General features: G+C 43.6%; 1 protein-coding gene and 1 pseudogene across 1 annotated transcript; both read left to right on the top strand.

The window, feature by feature from the left end:
- The first annotated feature begins 1146 nt into the window (after positions 1-1146).
- On the top strand, positions 1147-4816 carry LOC123450335 (annotated as a pseudogene).
- A 133-nt stretch (positions 4817-4949) lies between these two features.
- LOC123450334 (E3 ubiquitin-protein ligase ATL6-like) lies at positions 4950-5780 on the top strand. Its single transcript, XM_045127641.1, has 2 exons — positions 4950-4964; positions 5034-5780. The coding sequence occupies exons 1-2, from the start codon at positions 4950-4952 to the stop codon at positions 5778-5780; spliced, it is 762 nt and encodes a 253-aa protein (XP_044983576.1).
- Positions 5781-13749: the final 7969 nt, after the last annotated feature.

Below are 13749 nucleotides of genomic sequence, written 5' to 3'. Positions count from 1 at the left end.
ATTTTCTTCTATCAGGATATGGAATGTAACTTCTACATCCTTGGGGGCATTTTAGTCATAGATAAAAATGTTAATAGGTTGGAGCGCCCATCTCGTGATCTGTTATTTGTATTGGGGGATAAACAAATTTGTTGTTTGATTGAGTGGGATTAGAAAAGTTCAAGGGAAGATTGTTTGTCTAGATGAGTCCAATTTCTATTTTGTTGGAGGGCTAATAAAAACATTGGGTTGTGATAACTCTTGATGAAGTTATTGAGTCTATCGTTTGTATTTTTGGAGCATAAGTGTTGAATCTATCCAGCGAAATGTTTGGCAAAACACCTCAATGAGCAGAAAAAATCAAGGATATCCCTAAACCATCAACTGTATTCCTCCAATCGGAATCAACCTAATAGATACAAACAAAAAAACTATCTCGAACATCCATAACGGTTGAATTGGTTGCCCACCCTTCATCTCCTATATTATATTGAGTCAAACAAACTAATTAACTCGTACAATAGGCCGGGTGTCTCAGATTATATTACTTCTAGACCAACTCTCATTCCGTTAACATTGGGTGAGTGATAAACTTTAATGAAAAATTGATTATAATGTAAAACATTACATAACTAAGTAATATTTTTGCAAATGATAGCAAAGTAACCTTGTGATCACATGAGATACATATTATGGTGTGACATCCTCGACTTTTGCTACAGTAATGATTGTAATTAAGCGACAGTGATCCCGCGCTAATGATGCCACATCATCATTAATGATATCAACGATCTCGTGTTGGTTGAAACCGAATCAAAATTCGATGCTTTAAGATGAAGTCAAACGAGGAAAGAATTCGGTTGATGAAATGAAAATGTCAGGGGAGTTATAAAAATTCCCTAGCGAAGTATAAAAATGAATCGAGCACTTTTAGAATATTTGATAAGCCCAATATATTTAGAGGTGGAGCCTTAAACAAAATAAGTAAAGAGAAATATAGTCTATACTACTAATAAAAGATCAAACGAAAACTTCTCTAAGTACACACAACTATTACCCCCAGAAAAACAAACACCAATCACCACCACACAATTAGTCAACAAATTACAATCTAACGGCCTTCCACCATCCATTCAGCCCGACGATGTGCAGTTACCAAATTAACAAATGCTGACCGTGCTCCACCTCCTCCTACATCGAACAAGTGTTGCGAATTCGGCGGCTCGGTCCGCCCCCGGCTCGCGCAACCGCCGTTGCCCCCGCCACTCGCACCCGTCTGCACCTCCCGCCCGGTCCGTCGCCGCTCGCCTCCGCCCGCATCGCTCGCTCGCTCGCTCGGCCCTGTCCCTGCCTCGCGCAGCCACCGCTCGGCGCTCTCGCCCGCACCGCCGGATCGGCCCATCCCCGCCAGTTCCGCCGCTCGCACCCGTGAGCGCCGCCACGCGCCAGCGCGCCCCGCTGTCCCCGCCACCGTCGGCGCAGTCCGATCCCCCACTTTGGCGAGCCTGCCGCACTTCCCTGCTTACTCTTCGTAAGCAACGTCGGGCGCTCGTATCTGGTAACTGCGGCATCCCAGCTAGCCTCTCATGCCGCTTTCGCTGTCCACCCTCCTCTGCAGGAACCCGAATCGCTGGCAACGCGGCGGCCGCAGCTCTCGCGGGAGGAAGAGCAGTGCGTACTCCTCGTGCTCTCCCGGGTAATCCTCTAGCTTGGATTTTAGAATTTTATTTACTGTTGCTTTACATTTTCCGTTCTCCCGTTCTTTCCATGATTTTTTTAGACTTTCTGTTCGTTATTAATTATATTATAGGTAAATAAGGTAATTCGAGGATGGGACCACGACAAGGTGGACGATGGGGAGCAAGGGTGAGCATCGGATCAGGTATTGCTTCGGATTTCAGTTGCTTATGTTTTGGTCCCTTTTGACCTCTTTCGAGTACTACACATTATTCTGAAGCTTCTGAAACTCAATGACTCTGAACTGAAAGATGAATTCATTTGCCTGTCCATTTATCATATTCAGAAGTTACATTGGGATCCTGGTTACCAATTCAATGTGGGGAAAGTTGTAAGCCTTGTCACGGATGACCGACATAGTTTGAGTAAAGATTCTGCACAGTTTGGAATTGTGTCAGGCAGTCTCCTCCAGCTCTTGTGCTCTTTAGTTGAGCAAAGTGACATGGAAGACATGGACCGACGAGATGTATTTGTGAAACTTGCAGATGTCATTCCTAGATTAGCAACTTACTTACAAGAGCAATGGCATATCCCAAAAAGTCTCTCTCAGTATTCAAAGAACAAAATATTGGTAGTTTTCATACATCTAGGAATCTTTTGTTACGAGGTTGAAACAATCTGTAACCAAGTACTCATCAGCCATTGCTTTCTCAATGCAGATGTTAATGATAAGGCTTAAGCCTCACATACAGCAGACCTGCTCACATATTGTTTGTTTGCTGACATTACTTCGACACCACTTTCAGGGTCTACTCCATGAACCTATGTTCCAACATAGCACTAAACTGGAGAATTGTTTAGAAGGATCCCCATTTTTGTTGAGTGGTGTAGTTTTGGGCGAGCTTCAGGATAAATCTACCCGTCACTTACAAAGACAGGCTATGTATTTGTTTCTTAGTTGTTCGATATTCTTGGCTTGCTGTGGAAATGATAGTAGACTGAATTGTTCATGTAAGAGCGATCACAAAGGGCAAGGCTGCACTGATAATTGCAACTATTTTGGCTTGTCAGAAATCTCGGTTTGGTTTCAGAGATGTTGCTTAGACGAGATTTTGGACTCAAAATCATCAACAGACATTGTTTTATGCTTTCTGCAGTTATATATGGAGGAGGTATGCTTCTGCTCTAAATACCAGAAAGCTTGTTAACTTTGTTCATTGTTCAATGGCAAAACGAGCTTCTGTTTGAGTTGGTCGATTTTCATTATGTCGTGTAGGTACTAGATAATTTGGGTTTTATCTTCATACTCATGCCTTTCTGCTTCTGTTTGTCTTCATAAGTGATTGTTGTCACCTTTTGCGGGTAGTTTGTTTCTTTACAGTAGAGTATTTGGATCTATATTAGTGCACATTGCTAGGGAGTTGCTTTCTATGTTGAGTACATCTTGAGCATCAGTCAGATGTCATGCTCATTATACCTCAGATTTGCTAATGTTTTTCTTTTCACATACAGTTCCTCTCCTCTCTTGTCCCCGTTTGTACAATGTAAATTGTACTTCAGGCCAAATGCTGAAGCCTTTATCTTCTTAATGCTTTGTTTTTTAGTGTTAACATGTATTCCTTGTGTTTGAGCATTTTTTATAGTATTGGGCATATGCTCCTTCATATGGCAGGACGATATGTTATTCATCATTCTCTTGCAGCTTTTGGATGCTCCACTTATTTCGTTGGCAATGTAAGAAGAAGATATACCATGCAACATTTCATAATGGAAAGTTATCCAGACTGTAGGTATGTTTATATAGTTATGACCTTCTGTCTAAATTTGCAGAGATAAGATGGAAACTAAATGGACGTCTGAACTGATTGGTGCCAAACTGTTCTCCACCATTTTTGACCCAGTTTATATTTTTCATCAATGGCTTTCATTGCTGAGTCAGTCAATATGTTATACGTCTTATTCCGTTAGAGTTGCTAGATGCTTATTGATCTCTGCAAAGCAGTATTATGACAATCAGTTCTAGTTCATTTGATTGTGCAAATAGCTTCATACTATCATGGTTTCTTGGTGTTGTGTTATCAAAGATGTAGCAACAAACTTCCAGTAGTTTATGCAGTACAGGATAGGAGATGCCATCCTATAATGATTTTTTGGCCGAGGAATTCTGGTTACTGCAGTTCATAGAGTAAATTGCCAGTAATTCATTAGGGCTCTAATAACAATCAAGATAATAGGTCCGGGTAAGTGTACATCAGCTACCATAGCTAGAGGTAAATCATCTCTTGTTACTATCTCATACCCAACTTAAGCATATTGGTTTTCCAAGTGAGTGTGAGACTGTAGGCATTGGTAAATTACAGATAGTCCGTAACTTCAGACTATAGGAATGTGTTGCAATTTGCACGTAAGTACAAATAAATATATTTTTTATTAGATCTTTCAAGCATATTGATTGTTCGGCAATTTGTAAGAGACTTACCAAATGTGTTATTTAGGATTCCTGCCTTTGCTGACCCATTAGTCGTTTCTTTTCTATAGAACATCCAAATCCATTCTCCTGTTTGACTGTATAATATACCATTTGAGTCGTTAATAGTTTGTTATATTTATTTTGCAGCTACACTATGATGATCACTTGGCACTTGTTGATTATCTCATAGCTAAAGATGTAGGTGTGCATTGTGCCCAATATCTATTGCGGTCGGCTAGCTTCCATTTTATTTTTGATACAGTCAAATGACAGACACGTGTAGGCTCCCCATTGTGATATCTATGTCTCTGTTCTCAGGTGCCTACGACTGGTATCCAGGTGTTGGGATGCTTTTGTTGACGACTCAGTTTACGAGGCGCAATACAAAAACTCAACCGTAAAAGGCAAAGAATCTTCAAAAATATAAATAGTTTCACTGGTATCTCAATGGAAGGCACCAAGTTAGGTTCCGCTCATGACAAGGAAAGTAAGAGGAAAGAACCACTTTTCCTGAGTGCTAAAGTATGCCTCCTTTCGTTAAAGAGAACATTGGAAGATCTTCATAAGAAAGATTTATTCCCTTACAATCCAAAGCCTCTCCTTAAAAGGTCAGTGACCATGATGATCTTTTCCCCATTTAGTTAAGTGATATATTGTTTTGCTTCTACTTTCCCCTTTTTTCATTCAACTACATTTCTATACTACTAATAAAAGATCAAACGAGAACTTCTCTAAATACACACAGCTATTAAACCCAAAAAAAACATCAATCATCATCACACAATTAGTCAACAAATTGCAATCTAACGGCCTTCCACCATACATGCACCACGATGGTGTGCAGTTACCAAATTCACCAAAGGCTGACCGTGCTCCACCTCCTCCTACAACGAGCAAACAAAAATAGATCCAACTGTTGCACCTCCCCGCAAAAAAAACCGTGCTCCACCTCCTCCTCCGTCTGCTGCCGCACTGCTCGCACGCCTTCCACCCGGAGTGCATCGACCCCTGGCTGGAGGCGCGGATCAAGTGCCCGCTCTGTCGGGCCAACCTCGAGAAGCCACCGCCTCCGCCGCCGCCCGCCGTGGTGCCCCCATCGCCGGAGCAGGTGGCGCGGCGTCAGCCCTCGCCTTCGTCGCCGCCGCACGCCATGGCGATACCGGTGCGGGAAGAGGAGGAGAGCGACGAGGACGACAGGAAGGAGGAGGCGATGGAGCTGGAGATGTTGCGCAGCGAGCGGCGGGCGGCGAGGCTGCCGAGGTCACACTCGATGGGGCACTCACTCTTCGCGGCGTCGGCGGCGCCCGCCGAGCGGAGCGACCACGAGAGGTTCACGTTGCGGCTGCCGCACCACGTGAGGGAGCAGGTGCTCAGGTCGCGCCGCCTGCGCCACGCCACCAGCCTGATCGACCTCGCCGGAGCGAGCCCCGAGGGGAGCGTGCGCGGAGGCCGACCCGTGGGCGGGGGAGGCAGCTTCGGCAATGCCTGCGGCGGGCGGCGGTGGCAGACGTTCCTCGCGAGCACGATGTCGTGGGCTCGAGGGGGAGCCAACGGGTCGGTGCGGAAGAGGGGGGACGGGTCCACGCGGAGGGGAAGGGACGATCCCGAGTCGAGCAAAAAGGGGGCCACTTCGCCGGCGGTGGCGCGGCCATGATGAACTCCACGCCGCCACCGGAACTGCGGGGCAGACCTTGAGTGTAAAAAATGTGAGTAATTTGCTTATTGTTTTAGCTTGTGCGCCAGTTTCGTATCTCTTGCAGATGAGAATGAGATGACAGGCTGCTCTTTTTTAAAAAGATCATTTTTTGTTTAGGTTTTTTTTCTTTGCAGGGTATTTTTGTTTAGATTAGAAGAGCTTTTGTTAAGAGACGTTATTAGTGGGAAGAGCATTTGGCTAGGTGCAAGCGTGAGCCGTAAGGCAGAGCAAATTGCGCTGCTGGTGATTGATGCCTCTTCAATCATTACGGCATGTCCGTCATTCTTTGCGAGATTCCTGTTTTTGGTTGGGCGTCGGTCGATCTTCTCCTTTTCTTGTCTTTTCTATTCAACTGTCTCCCTCATAATCGATTTAGTATACAAGTAAGAATTGAAAGGAAGATTCATTCATGTGTGAACAACTGGGAGGAGGTTCTTGCGCTGCTTAAGAAATCAGCGGATAAGTTTCACGACACAAAAAAAATTTTGCAGCTCGATTTAGTATATTGTGTGTGTTTCAATATTTTTGGAGCTATATATATATACTAAAATTTTAATATTAAAAGTAATTTATAGATTATTCGGTTAGTCGTGCGTTGCACGTCCATGCTAACTAGTAAATGTAAAAGAAATAAATAAAAGAAAGAAGTAAAAATATATAAAATAAATTATAAAAGATAGTAAATAAAATTAGGTACTAAAAAGAATCTATCTATCTATCTATCTATCTATTATCTATTATATACTTAAAACGATAGAAAACGAACGGTACTGATTTGTTAGTCTAAAACTAAAGATGTATCAACGGCCAAGATTATAGGCAAGTAATACACTCCCAAAGAAAAACTAGCAACCAGGATTATAGGCAAGTAATACACGCCCAAAAAAACAAGCAATAGGCAAGTAAAACACACCCAAGAAAAACTAGCAGATGGACACGTGACCATGCAGAAAAAGGGACACATATAAAACCCAAATAATTATAGGCAAGTAAAACATGCCCACAAAAACTAGCAATAAGCAAGTAATACACGTTAAAGAAAAAACATAACGGTAGGCAAGTAATATACGTCTCACGTACTTTTTTAGGTGACGTCTCACGTACTAACAAGTCTACCATGACACATGCAATCTGAATCCAAGATGGACACGTGACCATGCAAAAAAAGGGACACATATAAAACTAGAATAATTAGGTCTTTTCAAGAGAAGAATAAAACTTACATGCATTGCAAAAAGGAAGTAACGTGTCTCATTAAATACACTTACATGCATGAATTGGTAAATCCAGAAGGAATTATAAAGAGAAAGCGTAGCCTCCTCTCTCTCACTAAAAAGAAATAATGATGTAGTGCTTCAAAGACTCTTCAAGGATTGCTTGGTTGGCATGGAGTGCTTGCCGGAGACGGAGACATCACGCAGATCAGAGTTCCGGGTTGCTAGGAAGAAGAATTGTGCTAGAGTGATTGTGTGATACATCGTGATGGGCTTGATCCTGGAGGTCGTCCAAATTGTGATTGCAAGCACCGTACACCATGCAAGACCTGGCCAGGTCATCACGCATGGACGCATGGTCTCCTTGGTTGGCATGAAGTGAAATAGGTTGGGCGCGGCGACGGAGAAAACAATCACATTAGAGTTTTGAATCCTAAGAAGAAGCATATTGGGCATAGTGACACTGAGATACATCGCCATGATTTTGATCGCAAGCACAACACACCATATGCAAGACGTGCCCAGGTCGTCGGCCACGACCACATGATCGCAGACATAGATTGCGCTGGAGAAGATGCACCAGTCGGATAACTGAGTTCTTCTATTGGCGATCATTCAGAACTTTCCTCAGCCTCTGCCAGAACTATGGGCAAAACATGTTGCTGCGTGCCTAGGATAATACGTAGTACAACGTGTGTGTCCGTGTTGTTGGTGGTTGCAGCTCCTTCTGTTCGATGGGAGCACCGATGATTCTGCAAGGAAGATTAGGATTTATTGTCAAGGTGAATCACATAGCTACACATGCTTGATTGCTTCACACAAGCATACACAAAGTCCTATCATCATATAGGAAACTTATAGCGCGTACAGTCTACATCCATCCACATAGGCTAAACTAATTTGCTACATTTGATTATCATAGGCCATATTATAGCGTTAAAGACTATGTTTTAAAGATTAGGAATGCACAATTCAACGACCTTGGAAGGTAATCGGCTAGCACACTACTCATGTTGTATATGAAAACAACTGCCATATGTTGTACACTAACTCAAAACATATAGGAAAGAAAAAACCATGTAATTAAAAAAACTCTTACGTGCAATGTAATCATTGATGATGTCCGCAGCCGCCTAATGCATATGTTTATTTGATTCAAAAAATATAAAAGCAAGTGCATTTTTTACATAGATCACCCTATCTAATTAGCCATCCACATAAATGTATGAGTGTTGATTGAGAAATATGATTATAGTCAAACTTTTCTACCATTGGCTATCAACATCCATATGAAAAAAAGTTTGATTAAGTAAAAGTAGCATCATTTATCTTTCACGTGACTTTTCTATACAACTGTAGTTATATCTTGGTGGAAGCATATTCATATAAAAATAATAAGCTTGAAGTTGCGTACTCAGGATCATCTCAAATTTTCTAGAAAATACAAGTCATGGGTTTTTAAATGAAACTAATCCTAGAATTCCAAGAGAAAAATGTAATATAAATTAAGAAAATCATTTAATTCGACATCGTATCTTGAGCAATACGTAAAAGCATTAGCATATTATGCTTGGAATGTATCCACATGCATGTGTTTGGAATTTAAAAAAGAGGGTTAAAATAATATAATGTTACCACACATAAGCAATACAAATTGGTTGTCACTAGCGACATCATTGTCATAAAAGGTATAGAAGTGGTAGAGTGAAAATAAAAAATGAATATGTGCATATATAAAAATCATTTATAAGGTGCGCATGAGACGTGTAGGACGAGTCATGCATGAAAAATGTGTAGTGAGTTATTTTAGGTGTCATAAAAACTAAAAGTTATTACAAATAACATGGGTGGAGTAAAACAATGATAATTAATGATGGGAGTGTCAATGTTATATCATTTTAGCATTTTTGTTTAAGCATCGGCCAATGATTATAGTGCATTAGGTAAGCATGGATAGATAAAATTATAGAAAGATGTACATGCATGTCAAATCTTCTCAATGCATGCGATTCCACATATGGATAACATGAAAAATGGTTTATATATGAATCATAAATGATTAGATTTGATACCTGGTGATGTATGATTTGTCAAATGATTTAAAAGAATCATCATACTAAATTTAATACTTGATAATTTGTAATTCAACAATGCGAAGAAAAGTGTCGACTAAGGAGACTGAGTTTGATCATACTTTCTAGCTTTGGATATAAATATAGAAAAGAAGACATGATTTATCAAGTGAAAATATTTCATTTTGTATGTTATGGTTCTTTTTTTTTACACTTATTGTGGCTAGAAACGCAAGGTTTCAAATAAATAAGTTATATATAACAATAGGTATAAAATCTAGCCGCGCGATTGCGCGGGTGACCCTGCTAGTTAGAAACAATAGAAAAACAAAAACAAAACAAAAAGAAAAACAAAAAGGAAAAGGAACCCCCCCCCACCCCGTGGCCCAACTCGGCCTAGAGGACCAGCCGGCCAGGCTAAAGCCCCCGCTGGGGAAACCCTAGCGCTCACTCCCCTGCGTTCCCCCCCCCCCCCCCGCTCTCCCGTTTCCCCCTGCCGCCGCCTCCAGGGCGAGCCCTCCCGCACCAGGCCCCCCTCCTCGCCCCTCGATCCTGCCACCTCCCCCTCGAGGGGGCCCCTCCCCAACTCACCCGCGAGGGCCCCCCTCCCTGGAGCACCACCTAGCCCCGCTACCCACCCCATCGACATCCTCCCCGAGCCTCCTCCTCTCGTTCTCTCCTCTCCCATGGAGATCGAGAACCCCCCCCCATCCCCACCGCAGCATGCCTCCCTCTCGTCTCTCTTCCCTGCCGGCGAGCCCCCTCCCCCACCGGCCTCCCTCTCCTCTCCCTCATCGCCGGCCGAGGCCACCTCCCTCTCGGCCTCTTCCCCCGTCGGTCGACCACCCCGTTCCTCCCGCTCGTTACAGGAGGGACCGGGCAGGGAGACCCCCTTCTCCTCACCATGTCGGCCATCCGGTCGGCCCCGACCTCCGGGAGGCTTTCTCCGGCGACCCACCTCGCCGGATCCGTCATCATCGCCTCTAGGAACGCCTCCACGCCGTCTCCTCCGCCCCTTCCCGTGAACTCCGGCTTCACCGGGCCGTCTCGTCACCGGCGGTGAGCCTCTCCTCGGGCTCCTCCCACCATCTCATTCCCCTCGCTGTCCCGGTTCCGTTCCGACGAACGGCGCTCCGTTCCGACGACGTGATGTTCGCGTAGGAGAGATTGAAGCTAGTGTTTCTTCTCTGTTGAGAAGAGAAGAAGCAGAGAAGAAGACTCTCTAACACAGAGAGGGAGATGAGAGTTTTTGAGAGAAATAAAATAATTAATGTATTGCGTATGTATTTTGTATGTATGAGATGCACGTATGTATGTATGTATTTTGATATATGGCGGTATACGTTAAATGTTTGGTTATGTATCTCTGAGTAAAGAGGTGTATTTGGCCTAAAGCCACTTACGAGTGGGGCCAACGCACCCCGCTGTCTATGACACGGAGGCCCCACACCCCTTTTAAAGAAAAGTAAAAAAATATAATATAAAAATAAAAATAATGTTTTTATTAAATAAATAAATAGATATATTAGTTAATTAATTAATTGGATAATTATAATAATTAGAGTATGACACGTGGGTCCCCACTAAACTAATCTGATTAATTAATATTTAATCTTAATTAAAACTGGTGCCTATGACGTTCGGGACCCGCTGGTCAGTTGACCAGTCAACTGTTGATGTCAACATGACATCATGCTGATGTCATAATAGTATTTTATTAAATTAATTAAATCTGTTTTTAATTCCTATATAATTAATAAAACTTTAAAAATTAATATAAAATAATTCGTAAGTCACATCAAAATATTTTCAACATGAAAGTTTATCAGCAGAACGAGACGAACCCGGATACACGTTCCATTCGTCTCTCACGCGTCCCTAGCATAGAAAACATGGAACATTTCCATCGTTTCCAGTATGACCGGTAGTAGCCCGAGACCCGGAAAATATCGTCAAATATTCTTCCGACCCGTCTATGACGGATGTTGCTGCGTTAGCTCATGTCTAGCCTGCATCTTGCCATGTCATGCTTTGTGTTGCACCGTTGCTATTATTTATTGTTCCTTCCCCCTCTTCTTACAGGTAGACCCCGAGACTGACGCTACTCCCGGGTACATCTACGACCATGCCGATCAGTCCTTTGCCGCAGAGCAGCAAGGTAAGCAAACCCCCCTTGATCATTCCTATATCGCCTATCTTTTTCTTCCTACTGCTTGCATTAGTATTTTGCTACTGTTGTAGTTAGCTCCTATATCTGATACATAGCCTATTTTTGATGAACTGCTACTTTCAGTCATGTACCTTTAATATGCTTAGTATAGGTGGAGCAGTCATCCCCTCTGACCTCGTAGTTCAGTTGCCCCGCTTGTTTTCAAATCTCGATCCCTGATCGACGAGCCAGACCCGACACAGCACATACACCACCCTTAGTTGTACGACGCTATAGAGATACTATCGGGTACCGAGGGTGACACCTCGCTAAGTACTCCTGATGATATATCTGTAGTATAGCTAGTCGGTCGTGGTTATCGAGGGTGATTCCTCTTTCACCATTCCCGACGATGCCTCTATCGTACAACCCCTCAACTGTTGGACCCTCGAGGGTGATTCCTCTAAGCCCACCTTGATGGATACATCATTCGGAATCCAACGAGGGTGATACCTCGGATTCCCCCCGATGTTACAACCACATAGTTACTCGACCATGTTACTGGGATCATTGGTGATTAGTTGTAAGACGGGTGGATTCCCGTGAGACTGTGTTGATGGCCTAATTAAAATATTAATGGATTTGGGTATTTGATCTGGGTTGGTCAGAGACCTTTTCGCACTAACCGGCTACGCGGGCAGAATTATGGGTACTCGGCGTCGCGGTATCAGCCGAAGCTTTTCGGATGTCAGCAATGTAGCGGCGCGCGCCCGAGTGGTCCCGAGATGCATCGCTCTTGTGATTAAGGGATGCTAGGACTGACGTCGGCCGCCCACACCACGTGTAGGAGCGCGAAGGGGAACTGGGCCCACGAACCCTTTGTGCTTAGGAGTTAGACCGGCGGGCAGGCCTCTCTGATTTGTCTTAGGTGGGGCTGCGACGTGTCGATATTCCGAGGACGGACGGGACCCAGAAAAGTATGTCCGGCCAGAGTGTTATCAAGCGTGACGGGACATGTGGTGCACCCCTGCAGGGATGAAAATTAACTATTCGAATAGTCGTGTCCATGGTTAGAGGACGACTTGGAGTTGTGCCCTGATCTTATACAACTACATTTGTTACTTAACTGGAATTAGTTTGCCTCGGGATTGCTTCCTCGCAGGGAGTCGAGGGAGGATCTTTGGGCGTGACCTCACTTTAATAATGCTGCAACAATATGACTATTAATGTTTTACCCCTGTTCTACTCTCGTCCATTGCTGCAAGACCCTGAAGATGCTAGTCTTTGATAGGACTAGGCCTTCTCTCTCTATTCTCGCATTGGTGCAGTCAGTCCACATATAACACCCCCCCCCCTTTGATACTGATGCATACTTAGAATAGTTCTGATGTAAGACTTGCGAGTACTTTGGATGAGTACTCACCGCTGCCTTGCTCCCCCTTGTCCCCTTGATCCGTTTGCTGCGACCAGAAGATGGAGCCCAGGAGATAGAGGTCCCCGCCGACGAGGACTGCTACCCCGACGGTGCCTAGTACTATGTGGAGGCCGCTGATGTTCAGGAGTAGTTAGGAGGTTCCCAGGCAGGAGGCCTTGCCTCGTTCGATCGATGTATCTTTTGTGCTAGCCTTCTCTAAGGCACCCCATGTGTTATGTCTGTACTCAGATATTGTTGCTTCCGCTGACTAGTGTGTTTATCGAGCTTCCGTATTCTAGCCCTCGAGGCCCCTGGCTTGTAATATGAAGCTGATGTTATTTTTATTTGTGTCTAGAGTTGTGTTCTGATATCTTCCCGTGAGTCTTTGGTTTTGATCGTACGCATTTGCGTGTATGATTAGCGTACGATTAAACCGAGGGCGTCACATATGGTAAACTAGTCAATGCAGGGTAATCATAAGGCGTGGTCCAGCATGTACTTATCTTATTCTTGTCACGAGATGAATCTGGATGAAGACTCCTTAGCGCTAGGCAAGGTTGTCAGAATCGCGACTCAAGTCTTAGAATCTTGCGGTCCAAACTAGACCCTCTGATTCTATGATTTTTCTCATGGAATCTAAGTTTCTACTATCATGTTAGTTATGATTCTATGACTTAAGATCCTACCAACGAAGCTCCAATCCGACTCAGAATCTCGATTCTCACAACTTTGGCACTAGGTGCGAGTTATTTACACAAAATGACCCTTTTCCAAAGATTATTGTAGCATTGTACCCTCTCAGAACTTATTTAAGAAGCCGACCTTCGAGAGATGCGTCAAACTGTTTTTGCATGACTCATATACATACCGAAGCAAAATCGTTTGACTACACTAAGTGTATGAGTCACGCTAAACGGTTTGGCATGTCTTCACTACATGTATGAGATGCTCCGAACTATATATTTGGCAAATTTGCCAAGGGCAGATTCCGAAATAAGTTTTGCGGGGCCCACTAAGCAATAAATTTTGGGAAAAGGCCATTTAGGATAATAAAAACATGTTAAGTGTCCTAGCACAA

Source organism: Hordeum vulgare, chromosome 4H, assembly GCF_904849725.1.
Source record: "Hordeum vulgare subsp. vulgare chromosome 4H, MorexV3_pseudomolecules_assembly, whole genome shotgun sequence".
NCBI classification, from domain to species: domain Eukaryota; kingdom Viridiplantae; phylum Streptophyta; class Magnoliopsida; order Poales; family Poaceae; genus Hordeum; species Hordeum vulgare.
Note: the sequence above shows the minus strand (reverse complement) of the source record. Positions and strands in the feature narration are given on the sequence as shown.